Here is a 20000-nt window from a genome sequence, read left to right as displayed (position 1 = left end):
TATATATATATAAAGGGAATAAGCGGTAGAAAATGGATGGATGGATATGTATATATATATATATATATATATATATATATATATATATATATATATATATACCGTATTTTTCGGAGTATAAGTCGCACCGGCCGAAAATGCATAATAAAGAAGGAAAAAAACATATATAAGTCGCACTGGAGTATAAGTCGCATTTTTGGGGGAAATTTATATGATAAAACCCAACACCAAGAATAGACATTTGAAAGGCAGTTTAAAATAAATAAAGAATAGTGAACAGGCTGAATAAGTGTACATTATATGAGGCATAAATAACCAACTGAGAACGTGCCTGGTATGTTAACGAAACATATTATGGTAAGAGTCATTCAAATAACTATAACATATAGAACATGCTATACGTTTACAACAACAATCTGTCACTCCTAATCGCTAAATCCCATGAAATCTTTTACGTCTAGTCTCTTACGTGAATGACCTAAATGATATTATTTGATATTTTACGGTAATGTGTTAATAATTTCACACATAAGTCGCTCCTGAGTATAAGTCGCACCCCCGGCCAAACTATGAAAAAAACTGCGACTTATAGTCCGAAAAATACGGTATATATATATATATATATATATATATATATATATACACACACACACACACACACACACACACATACGTGTATATATATATATATATATATATTGATAGTAAACTAAAATTTTTCATTGCAACAATTAAAAGTGAGCTGATTATAATGGCTTTACCTTTTTCTAAGTCTCATTTGCAAGTATGACAAAAAGTTGTAAATACAGTTGCAAGTTCAAGACGTTAGATGGCAGTAGTGTATAGTTTATAGCAAGCCTGGGCAACTATTTTGACCCGGGGGCCAAATTCAGAGAAAAAAAACGTGTTTGGGAACGGTATATATATTCTTTTAGAAACACTAATACAAAAACTCACAATAATGTCTGATTGAATGCTTGAAGAAACGGAATGGAATTTTAAATTTTTTTTACTGAATGAGACACCCAGAATGTACATCAAAATAAAGAATGTGGGATTTACAATATTAACTATGAACGATAAAACACTGAATATTGACAAACTATGAACGTCACACCCCTTATCGCTCGACATATTTTACTATTAAGCGAAACGCAACAAAAATGCAGCAAACACAGCGAAACATGAACGCGAAGGGTAAAAAAAAACCCACCTACAATCTGATATATCTGATACATCAATACACAAATTGTAACTAATATTGATACTGTTGTTGATAATATTCATTTTTGTTTCACTACTTTTGGTTTGTTCTGTGTCGTGTTTGTGTCTCCTCTCAATTGCTCTGTTTATTGCAGTTCGGAGTGTTGCTGGGTCGGGTTTGGTTTTGGAATTGGATTGCATTGTTATGGTATTGCTGTGTATTGTTTTTTTGGATTGATTAATAAAAAAAAAAAGAAAAAAAAAGAAAAAAAAAAAATCAACAACAAAAAAATCGATAAAAAAAAAAAAAATCGATTCTGAATCGCACAACTAGTCGATACCAGAGGTATTATTGCTTGCGCGTTATCTTGTAACTTTATCCACAGACATTATGATGCTTGTTGACATGTTTTTATTTTATTTTATATTTTATACTCTTTAACAAAGCTGTTAATTAAGTTGTAGGTTTTATACAAGTACATATGCATACTTACACTCATGCACATAATCACGTTTCATCAAACATATATTAACGTTGTTGCCCTAGGGTAAACTGGGTGTAACACATGGCACACTGACAAAGCTTAACCTATTGTGACTATAACAATCTACAAGGTTAATGTAGGTTGCTTCTCTTTCTCCCCCTCCATTTTTCTGCATTCTTTCGTATCTCAAGTTATCATTACGTATATGTATTGTTGCATTTAAACAACTGTATTGTTGATAATAAAGGTAAATTGTTGGTATTGTTCATTATCAATAGCGCTATTTCTATTGGTATTTGTATTGATCCATTTGTAGTGTAATAATGCTCATTGTCATTTCTGTATTATTTTTTATTTTTCGCTAACTGCTTATTTGCTATTACTTTTACCATCATATTTGTACATGTCATATTTGCTGATGTTGCTCTATTGTTGTTGTTTTTGTCTCTCTGTCTAATCCCCCTCTTGTCCCCACAATTTCCCCCTCTGTCTTCTTTTTTTCTCTCTTTCTATCCCCTCCTGCTCCGGCCCGGCTGCACTAAATGATAATATAAATACATTTAATAAAGTCAAATACAAATAAGGCAACAAGAGAAGTATCCTACACTTCTCTTTTGTAAAGTAAATCTGAACAGCCGACATGGGCATCTACATCAACTATACGATTTGCCTGAGAAGCTGGACAGGACACAAAAAAAAAAAAAAAAAAAGTTGTAGGTTTTGACCCCAACGACAATAAAGACTTCATTCATGCACCAAGCTTTCCATCCATCCATCCATTTTCTACCGCTTATTCCCTTCGGGGTCGCGGGGGGCGCTGGAGCCTATCTCAGCTACAATTGGGCGGAAGGCGGGGTACACCCTGGACAAGTCGCCACCTCATGGCAGGGCGCACCAAGCTTTCTACATTAACAATGTAAATAAAAGATGAAATGTTTGCATGTTTTTAGTTGCCGTGCTCTACCTGTGGCTCTGATTGGATGTCTTGGCAGGCTTCCGTGTAGTCTGGATAGAGCTCCGACCAGCCGTGCTCTGTGCAGTTCCTGTAGATGTAACCTAGGACAGAACAGTACGATCAATTTGTCAAGCGAATACCATCAACTTTACTAATCGCAAGGCTTTCCAATTGAACTCTCAATGACACAGGACTAATGTTCTATTTACGTCAAAGAAAGACGATGACAAAGTTTTTATTTTTATTCCCGGGATAATAATTGTTGTGTTTTAGGCAGCTCGACTAGCAGTGTAACGGTCTAGTGTGTGTGTGACAATCATGGGTACTTTAACTTTAACTTAACAGGTGTTAGCTAGCTAGCTAGCGAGTTACCGTTACATTGCGATGGAGGCCAGCCAGTGTGGCTGGGCCATGTAAACCAGTGGTTCTTAACCTTGTTGGAGGTACCGAACCCCACCAGTTTCACATGCGCATTCACCGAACCCAAACCGTAATCATAAAATTATATTATTATATAAAAGAAATACTAATAAAGGTATATTTTACAAACAGAAAGTTACAGGAATGTACACATGATCCCATGTTTACATCTCATTGTGCAACATGTGAATGTTTTAGTGGGAACTAAATGCGATATCTGAAAGGGGTACACATTATTTCCAAAGCAGACATATAATACTAGTACACAGCTCATGAAAAACAATATGTTATAGTCATTGAAAGTGGGCCAAAACACTTATGTTAGAAAATAATCTCATGGAAATGACTGCTGTCATTTCATTACAATAATAAAACATTGAACTTGTTATTTTAGTCAGGTTTGGGACAGGTGTGCTGCTGGTGTGGCCACAGTGCATGTGCACGTCTGACGTCGCTCACATGTGCTCCACCGAATGCTCAAGGAGTGTTTGCGTTTGCTCACACATATGGAAAATTAGAGGGAACATTGTTTGGGGGTATCCATAATACGTCGATAGGGAGAAGTTTTTGTTTACACGATGAGTCGGTCGTGTCTTGACCTCCGCGGCTGAGGCTCTGCCGAACCCCTGGGGTTCGATCGAACCCAGGTTAAGAACCACTGATGTAAACGTTAGTGAACCCCACTCCCTGACAACCTCAAAAACAGTGCAGGCTATCAGGTTAATAGCCCGGGCTTTTAGCTCGATAGTTAGCATGCTCGTCTCTAATGCCGGCGACCCAGGTCTGAATCACGCGTGTTACACATGAACAGTATTTTAAATCGCGTTTTTCGCTAGGGAAAATGTACGTTTAATTTAGGATGAAAATTAATCATATTTTGTCGGGATTTGATGAAATACTGTGCTTTTTGGGACAAGGGTTACAAAAAACAAATTCATTGATTACAAATTCATAAAATCAATTTAAGCCTGAAAACATTGCAACTTTTGCATCAGCTGTTCGAAAATGCCGCCTCACAATCAGGCATTTTAGGCCGCTACTATCACACAAAAATAAAAAATGCTTGCGAAATCATGGACAGACTGAATAATAAATTTTACTACAAATAAAATAATTATTCACAACTCTTACTGTATAGAATATATAGAATCGCAATCTATTGACAACGGAAAATTATTTTTAGCTTGCTGATGCTCTGCAGGTAAGCAGCAGTGATGTGCAGTCACTAGAGGCAGGTGAGGCGGGCCTCACCTGCCATCATGGAAAGAAAAAAAATGTAAAAAGAAAAAAAAATAATTAAATTGTTATATGTATGCAGTGATTATACTATAAAGTTATTTTCCATTTAACTTCACCAGTTTTAGATTATTTTTATTCAAAATCGCTGAATTTTCACATTTGCCGTTCAAATACTGAGAAGAGACGGTGCGGTGAACAGCAGCCAGTTGAGGCACGTCACTCAGTGCCTCAACATGGACGGACTCGGCTAACTGCTGGCCTGCTGTGCAGTGAGACTGTATTGCTATATGAATTATATTATACATTTCCCTAGTTTAGTTAGCTGAGGTATATAATGTACAGTGTATTTTGTCAACAACTGTATGTGTGTAACGTATTTCTTGTGCTGAGCGATCATAAAACGGCTGCAAAAGACGCACTGGCTGAGGCTCCAGTAGCCCCGCCTCCTGCACCCCCGCCGTAGAATTGTTATATCAACTAAAGCCCACACTTAACTTTCCACGTGCAAGATTGAATCTATTTAAAAAAGTTATTTCATAAGAAGCCAAAAAGTGCAAAAACAGTAATGTTCGTGTTGGAGGAGTTGTGAATGACTGCAGGGACACAACATTAGGTACACCTGCAGACTGCAGGTGTATCTAATTCACAACTCCTCCAACATGAACATTATTGTTTTTGCACTTTTTGGCTTCTTATTAAATAACTTTTGTAACCTATTTTATGGGCTTTCCTATTTGTGATGTTAAGTTCCTGTTATGCGCTGTTATACAGTATATGCCTTGAGCTCTTATTTTGAAGGCGCCAAGAGCGGAAGTGATGACATGTTGTAGTGGAACGGAGGTTTTTGAAAGAAGGTAAATAAAGTGGTCCTCGTGTAAACTGGAGCCTCCGTGTTTGTTATTTTGTAGTTTCATACAGTATAGTCGACATTTATAAACCCTCGGTTACACTTTTTTAAATCGATTCAATCTTGCACGTGGAAAGTTTAAGTGAGGGCTTTAGTTGTGGACTTCATTTCTAAGTAAAGGTAAGACCATAATAACGTTTTTTTTATTAAATGTGCTTTTTTGTGTGCTACAGTTTGTATGTGTAAAGTTAAAGTTAAGTTAAAGAATCAATGATTGTCACACACACACTAGGTGTAATGAAATGTGTCCTCTGCATTTGACCCATCCCCTTGTTCACCCCCTGGGAGGTGAGGGGAGCAGTGGGCAGCAGCGGCACCGCGCCCGGGAATCATTTTTGGTGATTTAACCCCCAATTCCAACCCTTGATGCTGAGTGCGAAGCAGGGAAGAATGCTGGTATGAGGTTTTAAACATAACCCGTTAACTGCTGCCAATCAAATGGTGAATAAGATACTCTTTAGGGTTCATATGTTTGTAAATCTGACTGTGATGAAGTCAGTGCCTCACCAGCCATCAACCTCACCGCACGTCACTGGTAAGCAGTGAACCATCACAACAGCAGCGCATTCATGCGTCTGGAATGATCCAAATGCAAGAAGACTGACTTTGATGCCATTGTTTTGAATCCATCCAATGGCCAGTGAGGGTAATTAAGATTAATGGCCCAAATGCAGAATCCAGCACCCCTCGCAACCCCGAAAGGGACAAGTGGTAGAAAATGGATGGATGGATGGACCTTTAATTATGCTCTTATTGGCTGCATGCGCAGCATTTAGTTATATCACTCAATGTAGACAACCTTCCCTGGTCATGGTACAAAAACAAAAAAAGAAATGTGTGAATAGGTCAATAATTCATAACAACATTGATTTTGATTTATTATAATTTTTTGAGCAGTAACAAAAGATAAAGAAAAAAACAATTAAAGTCAAAATTGCAACTTTTTTTGTTGCATGTAACCTGTTTGCTCTTTTAATCCACTTTATTATGTTTTTTTTTTCTTTTTTTGAAATTATTCGGATTCTTAGAATTGAACACGGGTTGTTAAAAAATGAGCTGCGGGCCGCGAATGGCCCCTGGCCGCACTTTGAACAGAACTGCCCTAAAGCCTGGACCATGTTGCTACAAAAAAATAATATGCTCTTATTGGCTGTCTGCGCAGCATTTAGTTGTATGACTCAATGCAGACAACCTTCCCTGGTCATGGTACAAAAAAGAAGAAGAAATCCAACCAACACAAAATGTCAAAACACATGGTCACACATAACACAACCTACTCACTGAACTTTGTGGATATTATAAAAATGTCCTTGCACCATAAAAACATCTAAATGACACCCATTTAAATCCATTACAAAGCATGCTGGAAAAAATGCAAAACACTCTCCACACTTATTCATGTTTGGCGCATTTTAGCTGCTTGATATTTCTAATTGATTACAACACTTTAAGGAGAGATCGTCACAGAAGCAAACAAGGTAGGAGTCAAACTTTCACATACTCTTAATATCCAACTACCGTATTTTTCGAACTATAAGTCGCAGTTTTTTTCATAGTTTAGTGCGACTTATACTCAGGAGCGACTTATGTGTGAAAATATTAACACATTACTGTAAAATATCAAATAATATTATTTAGCTCATTCACGTAAGAGACTAGACGTATAAGATTTCATGGTATTTAGCGATTAGGAGTGACAGATTGTTTGGTAAACGTATAGCATGTTCTATATGTTATAGCATACTTGCCAACCTTAAGACCTCCGATTTCGGGAGGTGGGGGGGATAGTCGGGGTGGGGCGGGGGCGTGGTTGGGGGCGGGGCTAAGAGGGGAGGAGTATATTTACGGCTAGAATTCACCAAGTCAAGTATTTCATATATATATATATATATATATATATATATATATATATATATATATATATATAAGAAATACTTGACTTTCAGTGAATTCTAGCTATATATATATTTATTTTATTATATATATATATATATATATATATATATATATATATATATATATATATATATATATATATAATATATATAATATATATATATATAAATAAAAGAAATACTTGAATTTCAGTGTTCATTTATTTATACATATACACACACATAACACTCATCTACTCATTGTTTTGTTAAGGGTTGAATTGTCCATCCTTGTTCTATTCTCTGTCACTATTTTTCTAACCATGCTGAACACCCTTTCGCAGGTACCCAGAAAGGTTTCGAGTACCACCAAAAAAACTGAATCTCTGAAGACAGTATAAAAATCTGTGTTAAAGGTGTACAAATACTGTTTGTATAATAAGTATGTTATTGTTTACAAATGAGGGTTAAGAGTTCAGTACTAAAAAAAAGAAAAAAAGAATGTGGCTTAAGTACAGTTTTTTAATTGAGCTGCTGCATTTTTTGGTTGGGTTGTTTATTTATTTATTTATTTTTTGAGTAACTTCTATACATTTCTAAAAGGGGAGGAATGTAATAGAGTGATCTATGTTTGTCTGTTGCCATCTCCTGGTGAATGTTGGCTATAGCGTACTGGGGTTACTTTTTGGTTGGCCAACGATTTACGTGGTGTTGCGCACCTGACGTCACTCAGGTCCGCATGGAGCTGGAGGGGGCGTGGCTTCCAGCTCCGCCCGAATTTCGGGAGATTTTCGGGAGAAAATTTGTCCCGGGAGGTTTTCGGGAGAGGCGCTGAATTTCGGGAGTCTCCCGTAAAATCCGGGAGGGTTGGCAAGTATGTGTTATAGTTATTTGAATGACTCTTACCATAATATGTTACGTTAACATACCAGGCACGTTCTCAGTTGGTTATTTATGCCTCATATAACGTACACTTATTCAGCCTGTTGTTCACTATTCTTTATTTATTTTAAATTGCCTTTCAAATGTCTATTTTTGGTGTTGGGTTTTATCAAATAAATTTCCCCCAAAAAATGCGACTTATACTCCAGTGCGACTTATATATGTTTTTTCCTTCTTTATTATGCATTTTCGGCCAGTGCGACTTATACTCCGGAGCGACTTATACTCCGAAAAATACGGTATATGAATTATTAATTATATAGCCATGATATTGATATTTAATATGTACACATATGTACTGTATTATTTATATACAGTTACTTTACATGCAGGCCCTCGACCAACATTTTTTTTAGCCCAATGCGGCCCCCAAGTCAAAAAGTTTGGACACCCTGTGTTACGCAGACCCTCAGGCCACAGCATAGGTGGGCGCATGGGCGGGCGAAGGCTGAAACCCCAGGGAGGTTTGCTCGTTCTCAGCATTGCCTTACTTAACGAGATGTGCCCGTTACATATTCATGCTCTGGGCACCAACGAGGAACTCTTTGATTTTCCAATTCGTTATTTTCTCCGCAATGGTCCTGATACCACGTAAACAACGCTCCAGCTCTTGACATTTCTCAGCATCTGTGGAGGTGGAAATCCACTGGGGTGCAGGAACCCACTAACATCCAGTTATCAGGTCAACTACAGCAACCCTACGCCTACTGTTCCTTCCATTAAACACACTCTTACTCTTCTATGTGCCGTCTTTTATTCCCACTTCAATCTGGCGCATCATTTCTTCAGCAAGCATCCCACATACTGTACTAAACAGAATGTACACCGGCTCAGATAATACACTTTATACCTTGTTCTGCTTCCAAATGTTCCTGTCAAATAAACGACAACGGTTTGTAAATGATGTCCAGTACCTTGCTGCTGAAACAGCTGGGAGATATTGGCGCACGACGCAGCGACCACCTGTCCCACCTCAGCGCGGAACCAGCAGCTAATGTTGTCCCACGCCGTTTGACACCCTGAGAATGATAACATCCATCACTTTTTCCACAATCACTTTACGGAAGGTAAACAATGTTCACAAAAGGGAATACACACGCCATACATTTCACATAAACACTTTACATGTGACATTCATTGAAAAATGAAAAGAGATTTGTGTTAACCCCTTAAAGCAGGGGTGTCCAAACTTTTTCCTCTGAGGCCCGCACACCAAAATTAAAGCATGCAGAGGCCTTTTTGATATTTTCCCTTTTTTTTTTTTACTTTTATGGCTCCCCTCAGGTTTGGTCCTTGGGACCCAAAAAAGTCTGTCGTTAAAATTGTTAAAAACAATATATTATTTTCTTATTCAAGGCTAACAGTAAATCTCAAGATCAACGTCATGTCTATCTGTTGCTATAAAGTAAAAAATATAAATAATGTTTTATGCACTTTTTGTCAGAGACAACTCTTTTTTTTATTTTTTTATGGCAAAACCACAAAATATGCATTATTATTATTATTCCCCCGCCTTTCCAAAAAAATTAAATACAAGTGGAATATTTGAAGTTAAGAATTTGGAGCTGTAATAAATGAATAATTCATAACACCATTGATTTGAATTCATTATTATTTTTATCATTACAAAAAAAAAATCCCACTAAAGTTCTCCGGGACCCAAATGGGCCCAACTCAAAAAAGTGTTAAAAAAAAGTAGTTATGTTTTTTTTTAAATTAGTTTTTATTATTTATTAGTTTTTTTATTACCGTATTTTTCGGAGTATAAGTCGCTCTCTGGAGTATAAGTCGCACCGGCCGAAAATGCCTAATAAAGAAGGAAAAAAAACATATAAGTCGCACTGGAGTATAAGTCGCACTTTTTGGGGAAATTTATTTGATAAAACCCAACACCAAGAATAGACATTTTGAAAGGCAATTAAAATAAATAAAGAATAGTTGACAACAGGCTGAATAAGTGTACGTTATATGACGCATAAATAACTGTCATGTCTGTGTAATCATGTTTTGTTTTAGTCATGTTTTGTTTTGTTTAGTTATGGACTCTTTAGTTTCTGGCTTGTCACTCCCTTGTCTTGTTTCCATGGTTACCCATTAGTTTCACCTGTTTCACGTTTGGACTCATTGTGCACTCTTGTTTGTCACCATAGCAACCCATTAGTTTTCACCTGTCACGTCACGCACCTGTTTCACGTTTTGAGTCACGCACCTGTTTTCACTAATCATGTCACTAGTATTTAAGTTAATTGTTTTCAGTTTGTCGTTCTGGCGACATCCGGATTCATACCCCTGTCACACTCTGTTTACCTCTGCGTACTTCATGCCCTGTCCAAGTAAGTTTTTTCGATTCATGCCACAGTTAGCGACTTTTGTTCATGTCCTTAGTTTTTTGCCCACGTGCAAGTATTGGTTTCATTTGTCAAGTTTGTACTTCCGCCTTGTGCGCGCCTTTAGTTTGTTCTTTTTGTAGTTATAGTGTTTAAATAAATCATGTCTTCACCTTCACGCCATGTCTGGTCCAAATGTTCATTTGCACCACGGAAGAACAAACCACGCCATAGTCCAAGTCCTGACAATAACCAACTGAGAAGGTGCCTGGTATGTTAACGTAACATATTATGGTAAGAGTCATTCAAATAACTATAACATATAGAACATGCTATACGTTTACCAAACAATCTGTCACTCCTAATCGCTAAATCCCATGAAATCTTATACGTCTATTCTCTTACGTGAATGAGCTAAATGATACTATTTGATATTTTATGGTAATGTGTTAATAATTTCACACATAAGTCGCTCCTGAGTATAAGTCGCACCCCCGGCCAAACTATAAAAAAAACCTGCAACTTATAGTCCGAAAAATACGGACACTCTAACCACTAGGCCTCCTCAGTGGCCTAGTGGTTAGAGTGTCCGCCCTGAGATCGGTAGGTTGTGAGTTCAAACCCCGGCCGAGTCATACCAAAGACTATAAAAATGGGACCCATTACCTCCCTGCTTGGCACTCAGCATCAATTGGAATTGGGGGTTAAATCACCAAAAATCATTCCCGGGCGCGGCACCGCTGCTGCCCACTGCTCCCCTCACCTCCCAGGGGGTGAACAAGGGGATGGGTCAAATACAGAGGACAAATTTCACCACACCTAGTGTGTGTGTGACAATCATTGGTACTTTAACTTTAACTTATTGTTATTTTTTTTACTTTCAACACTTAAGTCTATAGATCAACTTCAGATGTATAGGATGTTTGTTTTATGCCCTTTGTGTCAAAGAAAACATAGTTTTTTAAACGACAAGAACACAAAATATGCAATATTTCCCCCAATAAATATTTCAAAGTGGAATTGTTGATGTGACGTAACTGGAGTTGTGAATAGGTCAATAATTCATAACAACATTGATTTTGATTCATTATTATTTTTTTGAGCAGTAACAAAAGATAAAGAAAAAAAGAATTATAGTCCAAGTTTCAACTTTTTCTTGTTGCATGTAACCTGTTTGCGCTTTTAATCCACTTGATTATGTTTTTTTTCTTTCTTTTTTTAAATTACCGGTATTAAGATTTTTAGAATCGAACACGGGTTGTTAAAAAATGAGCTGCGGGCCGCACTTTTTTTTTTTCTTTTTCTTTTTTTCTTCTTTTTTTTTTGTCCTGTCCAGCTTCTCAGGCAAATCATATAGTTGATGTAGATGCCCATATCGGCTGTTCAGATTTACTTTACAAAAGAGAAGTGTAGGATACTTCTCTTGTTGCCTTATTTGTATTTGACTTTATTAAATGTATTTATATTATCATTTGGTGCAGCCAAATAATAATACAGAAATGACAATGAGCATTATTACACTACAAATGGAGCAATACAAATACCAATAGAAATATCACTATTGATAATGAACAATATTATCAACAATACAGTTGTTCAAATGCAACAATACATATACGTAATGATAACTTGAGATACGAAAGAATGCAGAAAAATGGAGGGGGAGCTAGAGAAGCAACCTACATTAACCTTGTAGATAGTTATAGTAACAATAGGTTAAGCTCTGTCAGTGTGCCATGTGTTATACCCACTTTACCCTAGGGCAGGGGTCGGCAACCCAAAATGTTGAAAGAGCCATATTGGACCAAAAATACAAAAACAAATCTGTCTGGAGCCGCAAAAAAATAAAAGCCATATTACATACAGATAGTGTGTCATGAGATATACATTGAATTAAGAGGACTTAAAGGAAACTACATGAGCTCAAATATACCTACAAATGAGGCCTAATGATGCAATATGTACATATAGCTAGCCTAAATAGCATGTTAGCATCGATTAGCTTGCAGTCATGCAGTGACCAAAAATGTCTGATTAGCACTCCACACAAGTCAATAACATCAACAAAACTCACCTTTGTGCATTCACGCACAACGTTAAAAGTTTGGTGGACAAAATGAGACAGAAAAAGAAGTGGCATAAAACACGTCCTAGAAAGTCGGAGAAATGTTCCATGTAAACAAACTACGGTGAGTTCAAGGACCGCCAAAATTAGTAGGACAAAAACGGCGCTCGCCAAATACTCGAATCAGTGAAGCATGTTTAATATAAACAGTGTGATTTCTAACAATTAGGGAGGTTTGTGTCATGTTTGTCCTCCTACAGAAACCATATTAAAACAAAAAATATATTTTTTTCCCCCTCATCTTTTTCCATTTTTCATACATTTTTGAAAAAGCTCCGGAGAGCCACTAGGGCGGCGCTAAAGAGCCGTCTAGAGCCACGGGTTGCCGACTCCTGCCCTAGGGCAACAACGTTAATATATGTTTGATGAAACGTGATTATGTGCATGAGTATATGTACTTGTATATGTACAGAATGTGTATATGTGTTTGTACAGTGAATGTATATGTACAGAATGTGTATAAGTATGTTTTGTATATTGAATGTGCTTGTGGATGTACGAACTTTAAGTGGATGGCCGCACTTTGGACAGAACTGCCCTAAAGCCTGGACCATGTTGCTACAAAAAAATAACAATAAATGATATTTAGTGTGCATGGATGATGTTGCTATAAAAGTAAATACTTTGATGCGTATTGTAGATGTGAAAATGTACATATATTTACTAGTTCCATACCATACCATACCAACTTTATTTATAAAGCCCTTTAAAAACAACCACAGTTCAATCACAGTACTAGTGGGTAATAGTAAATGAAGCTGCTTGTTCAGTGAATTTTATGATGTAAATTACATAATAAACATTAAGGAGAATTTACAAGAAAAACCTAGCTATTTCCATGGAGAGCAAACTATGAAATTATAGCTAAACGCCAATCTAAATGGATGCTCTACAATTCTAGGTGTGTATTGGTCCCCTCGCGACTTTTCTACACACCACGTTTTCGTGGTCCAATAAAGCATTTTTCAACATAGCTGCTACCAAAATATTGTTACAAATGATATAATGGCACCACAGGGATATACGTACACTGCAATATCCTCCCGTTAATAAACAGTGGAGTGATAAAGCACAAACTAGGCAGGGAACAAGAGCAGGCAGATAAGAGCAACATGGGAATAAAAACACAAAGACAACTCGGGTAGTTGAGTTGCCAGATCTTATAAATATTGAAACATTCTTCTTTCATGTCTTCTTACTCTTTGTGGCACAGCCAAATATGTCAAAGACCACAGAGGAAATAGCAGCGTGGAAGTACATAAAATAGGGAATATTAAAGTATATAAAATGAACAATAGTAAAGCGCAGGAAGTAGATAATATTGACGAACAGGAAGTAGAAAATAATAAAGTACAGTAAGGAAATAATAATAAGTAGAGAATAGTGAAGTAAAGGAAGTAGAACATGGTTAAGTACAAGAAGTAGAAAATAATAAAGTACATCAAGGAAAGAATAGGAAAGTGCAGGAAGAAAATAATAGTTAAGTACAGGATGTGGAGAAAAGTGAAGAACAGGGAGTAGAAAAAAAGTATAATAGGGAAAGAATAATAAAGTATGGAAAGTGGAAAATGGTTAAGTACAGGAAGTAGAACATTATAAAGTACATCAGGGAGAGAATAGAGCACCGGAATTAGAAAATAGTGAAATACAGGAAGCAATGAATAGTAAACTATAAAAAGTAGAGAATAGTAAAGTACAGGAAGTAGAAATAGTAGAGAAGTACAGGGAGTAGAGAATAGTGAGTAATAGAAGTAGAGAATAGTGAAGTACAGGAAGTAGAGAATAGTTAAGTATTGGAAGTAGAGAGTTGTAAAGTACAGGACGTAGAAAATAGTAGAGAATATTAAAGTACAGGAAGTAGAAAATAATGAATAACAGAAGTAGAGCATATTGAAGTACAGGAAGTAGACAATAGTACAACCAGGGAATAGATAATACTAAAGTACAGGAAGTAGAGAACAGGAAAGAACAGAAAGTGGACAATAGTAAAGTACAGAAGGTAGAGAATAGTGAAGTACTGAAAGTAGAAAATAGAGAAGCACAGGAAGTAGAAAATAGTAAAGTACAAAAAGGAAAGAATAGTAAAGTACAGGAAGTAGAGAATAGTAAAGTACAAGAAGTACACAATAATGAAGTAAAGGAAGTAGAAAATGGTAAGGTACAGGAAGCATAAATTAGTACAAGAAGTAGAGAATAATGAGGGACAAAAAGTAGAAAACGGTAAGGTAAAGGAAGTACAAATTAGAACAGGAAGTAGAGAACAATTAAGTACATGAAGTAGAGAATAGTAAAGTACAGGAGGTCGAAAAAAGTGGCGGAAGTAGAAAATAGTGAAATATAGGAAGTAGAGAATAATTAAGAACAGGAAGTAGAGAATAGTAAAGGACAGAAAGTAGAGAATAAGAGAGTACAGGAAGTAGATAGTAGTAAAGCACAGAAAGTTGAGAATAGTAAAGTACAGGAAGTAGAGAATAGTGAATAATAGAAGTAGAGAATAGTGAAGTACGGGAAGTAGAAAATAGTAAAGTACAAAAAGGAAATAATAGTCAAGTACAGGAAGTAGAGAATAGTAAAGTACAAGAAGTACAGAATAATAAAGTAAATGAAGTAGAGAATAGTGTAGAACAGAAAGTAGAAAACGGTAAGGTACAGGAAGTACAGAATAGTACAGGAAATAGAGAATGGTGAAGCACGCAAAGTAGAGAATAATTAAGTACAGGAAGTAGAGAATAGTAAAGGACAGAAAGTAGAGAATAGTAGAGTTCAGGAAGTAGAGAGTAGTACAGTACAGAAAGTTGAGAATAGCAAAGTACAGGAAGTAGAGAATTTTACAGTACAGAAGGTAGAGAATAGTCAAGTACAGGAAGTAGAGAGTAGTAAAATACAGTAAGTTAAAAAAAGTAAAGTATAGGAAGTAGAGCATAGTAAAATACAAGAAGTTGAGAATAGTAAAGTACAGAAACTAGAGAATAGTAGAGTATATTAAAGTACAGGAATAACAGTAAAGTAGAGAATAGTATAGTGAAGTACAGAAAGCAGAACATATAATAAAGTACAGGAAGTAGATAATAGTAAAGAAATAGGAAATTGTTGCGAGGTAATTCTTTGAAATTCACCCGTTAGAGGGAATCTATCAATTTTCCACCGCTTGTCCCTAAACACATCATCTAATTAAGTTTATATGTAGTTCTGTTTTCTACACCACTACTTACACACCTGTAAATGTGGTACTGTATGAACAATTATGTTTTCTACTTTATTACTTACACACCTGTAAATGTGGTACTGTATCAAATAATTATGTTGTCTACTTTATTACTTATACACCTGTAAATGTGGTACTGTATCAATAATTATGTTTTCTATTTTATTACTTACACACCTGTAAATGTGGTACTGTATCAATAATCATGTTTTCTACTTTATTACTTACACACCTGTAAATGTGGTACTGTATCAATAATCATGTTTTCTACTTTATTACTTACACACCTGTAAATGTGGTACTGTATCAATAATCATGTTTTCTACTTTATTACTTACACACCTGTAAATGTGGTACCGTATCAATATTTATGTTTTCTACTTTATTACTTACACACCTATAAATGTGGTACTGTATCAATAATTCTGTTTTCTACTTTATTACTTACACACCTGTAAATGTGGTACTGTATCAATAATCATGTTTTCTACTTTATTACTTACACACCTGTAAATGTGGTACCGTATCAATAATTATGTTTTCTACTTTATTACTTACACACCTATAAATGTGGTACTGTATCAATAATTTTTTTCTACTTGATTACTTACACACCTGTAAATGTGGTACTGTATCAATAATTTTTTTCTACTTGATTACTTACACACCTGTAAATGTGGTACTGTATCAAATAATTCTGTTTTCTACTTTATTACTTACACACCTGTAAATGTGGTACCGTATCAATATTTATGTTTTCTACTTTATTACTTACACACCTGTAAATGTGGTACCGTATCAATAATTATGTTTTCTACTTTATTACTTACACACCTATAAATGTGGTACTGTATCAATAATTTTTTTCTACTTGATTACTTACACACCTGTAAATGTGGTACTGTATCAATAATTTTTTTCTACTTGATTACTTACACACCTGTAAATGTGGTACTGTATCAAATAATTATGTTTTCTACTTTATTACTTACACACCTGTAAATGTGGTACCGTATCAATATTTATGTTTTCTACTTTATTAATTACACACCTGTAAATGTGGTACTGTATCAATAATTTTTTTCTACTTTGTCACTTACACACCTGTAAATGTGGTACTGTATCAAATAATTATGTTTTCTACTTTATTACTTACACACCTGTAAATGTGGTACTGTATCAATAATTTTTTTCTACTTTATTACTTACACACCTGTAAATGTGGTACTGTATCAAATAATTGTTTTCTACCTTATTACTTACACACCTGTAAATGTGGTACTGTATCAATAATTCTGTTTTCTACTTTATTACTTACACACCTGTAAATGTGGTACCGTATCAATAATTATGTTTTTTACTTTATTATTTACACACCTGTAAATGTGGTACTGTATCAATAATTCTGTTTTCTACTTTATTACTTACACACCTATAAATGTGGTACTTTATCATTAGTTCTGTTTTCTACTTTGTTACTTACACACCTGTAAATGTGGTACTGTATCAATAATTCTGTTTTCTACTTTATTACTTACACACCTATAAATGTGGTACTTTATCATTAGTTCTGTTTTCTACTTTATTACTTACACACCTATAAATGTGGTACTTTATCATTAGTTCTGTTTTCTACTTTGTTACTTACACACCTGTAAATGTGGTACTGTATCAATAATTATGTTTTCTACTTTATTACTTACACACCTGTAAATGTGGTACTGTATCAATAATTATGTTGTCTACTTTGTTACTTACACACCTGTAAATGTGGTACTGTATCAATAATTCTGTTTTCTACTTTATTACTTACACACCTGTAAATGTGGTACCGTATCAATATTTATGTTTTCTACTTTATTACTTACACACCTGTAAATGTGGTACTGTATCAATAATTCTGTTTTCTACTTTATTACTTACACACCTGTAAATGTGGTACTGTATCAATAATTCTGTTTTCTACTTTATTACTTACACACCTGTAAATGTGGTACTGTATCAATAATCATGTTTTCTACTTTATTACTTACACACCTGTAAATGTGGTACTGTATCAATAATTATGTTTTCTACTTTGTTACTTACACACCTGTAAATGTGGTACTGTATCAATAATTATGTTTTCTACTTTGTTACTTACACACCTGTAAATGTGGTACTGTATCAATAATTATGTTTTCTACTTTATTACTTACACACCTGTAAATATGGTACTGTATCAATAATTATGTTTTCTACTTTATTACTTACACACCTGTAAATGTGGTACTGTATCAATAATTCTGTTTTCTACTTTATTACTTACACGCCTGTAAATGTGGTACTGTATCAATAATTCTGTTTTCTACATTTGTACTTTATTACTTACACACCTGTAAATGTGGTACTGTATCAATAATTCTGTTTTCTACTCTGTTACTTACACACCTGTAAATGTGTTACTGTATCAATAATTATGTTTTCTACTTTATTACTTACACACCGTAAATATGGTACTGTATCAATAATTATGTTTTCTACATTTGTACTTTGTTACTTACACACCTGTAAATGTGGTACTGTATCAATAATTATGTTTTCTACTTTATTACTTACACACCTGTAAATGTGGTACTGTATCAATAATTATGTTTTCTACATTTGTACTTTATTACTTACACACCTGTAAATGTGGTACTGTATCAATAATTATGTTTTCTACTTTGTTACTTACACACCTGTAAATGTGTTACTGTATCAATAATTATGTTTTCTACATTTGTACTTTGTTACTTACACACCTGTAAATGTGGTACTGTATCAATAATTATGTTTTCTACATTTGTACTTTATTACTTACACACCTGTAAATGTGGTACTGTATCAATAATTACGTTTTCTACATTTGTATTTTATTACTTACACACCTGTAAATGTGGTACTGTATCAATAATTATGTTTTCTACTTTATTACTTACACACCTGTAAATGTGGTACTGTATCAATAATTCTTATTTCTACTTTATTACTTACACACCTGTAAATGTGGTACTGCATCAATAATTCTGTTTTCTACTTTATTACTTACACACCTATAAATGTGGTACTTTATCATTAGTTCTGTTTTCTACTTTGTTACTTACACACCTGTAAATGTAGGAAAGTTGATTTCTTCCTGTTTGAGGATCTGAATGCATTCTTCCTGTTTCTTCATGTGCTCGACCACCAGATCACAGTCTGGGTGTATGGCCTTTGTCTGCGAGCACCAAGACAAACTTGGTTACATGAAAAAAAAAACAATTGCAATAATCATCATCATAACACATTCAAGAAATGTTGAATATGATGTGTAAGAAACATTTCTGCATTGTTGACTTACTATCTGCTAACATCAAATGTATAGTATACTTTTGAGTACTTCCCAAAGTAATCAAAGTAACAAGATTAGTCTTTCCCAGAGTTCACAGCTTTAATGGGCAGGTGGGAGGGCGTGGTTTACATTACACAAATGTTTACATTCTGCACCTGTTTATCGGCTGTCAGCGGGTAGAGCCAGGGCAGCGCAGCCAACTCGCCCTGGCCGGCGAGTTAGTGGCGTGTAAGTTCTTCAGTAAAATGGCTGCAATTGTTTGTGTCACAACAAGTTAAGTAAAATATAAAATAGATATGATATGATATGCTTTGAAATGCATCATGTGTTCACCCGGCCCGTCTGTCAAATTTCAAAAGCCAATGTGGCCCCTGAGCCAAAAGGTTTGCCCACCCCTGCTCTATAGACTACTTGTCAGTTTATTTTGCAGACTGTTCTTCATTGCAGAAGAATCGTGTAAGAAGTGCATTATAGTGCAGTTCCAAGAGCAGAGGAGTAGTATATTGCAGACAAAGAGATGATGAAAGGAAGGACCTATACAGCTCTAACAGCAAACAAACATTTCTCTGGAGAAGCCGAGCTAATAATGAAGCGACAACACAAGAGTCTTAATAGCCGTCACGATTGTCTCACTGCTGCCTCCACTCTGATCAAATGTTTTCTGGTCACGACTTTGTCTCTACCACTTTTTCTTTTTGTCTCTACCACTTTTTCTTTTTGTCTCGACCATCCATCCATCCATTTTCTACCGCTTATCCCTTTCAGGGTCACGGGGGGTGCTGGAGCCTATCTCAGCTGCATTCGGGCGGAAGGCGGGGTACACCCTGGACAAGTCGCCACCTCATCACAGGGCCAACACAGATAGACAGACAACATTCACACTCACATTCACACACTCGGGACAATTTAGTGTTGCCAATCAGCCTATCCCCAGGTGCGTGTCTTTTTGTCTCTACCATTTTTTTC

At 35.5% G+C, this 20000-nt stretch overlaps 1 protein-coding gene across 1 annotated transcript in view; it reads right to left on the bottom strand.

Annotated features, from left to right (window-relative positions):
- Window positions 1-20000, bottom strand: part of ghrhrb (growth hormone releasing hormone receptor b) — a 42900-nt gene that overhangs the window by 20823 nt on the left and 2077 nt on the right. Inside the window, exons 2-4 of the mRNA XM_061976069.2 lie at window positions 18812-18920; window positions 8940-9044; window positions 2653-2744 (exon numbers count right to left, since the gene is read on the bottom strand). Coding sequence (XP_061832053.1) covers window positions 2653-2744; window positions 8940-9044; window positions 18812-18920 — 306 coding nt within the window. The remainder of the gene's footprint in view (window positions 1-2652; window positions 2745-8939; window positions 9045-18811; window positions 18921-20000) is intronic.

The sequence above is a fragment of the Nerophis lumbriciformis genome, linkage group LG14, assembly GCF_033978685.3.
Source record: "Nerophis lumbriciformis linkage group LG14, RoL_Nlum_v2.1, whole genome shotgun sequence".
Classification (NCBI taxonomy): Eukaryota; Metazoa; Chordata; class Actinopteri; order Syngnathiformes; family Syngnathidae; genus Nerophis; species Nerophis lumbriciformis.
This window is presented reverse-complemented; position numbering and strand designations above follow the sequence as displayed.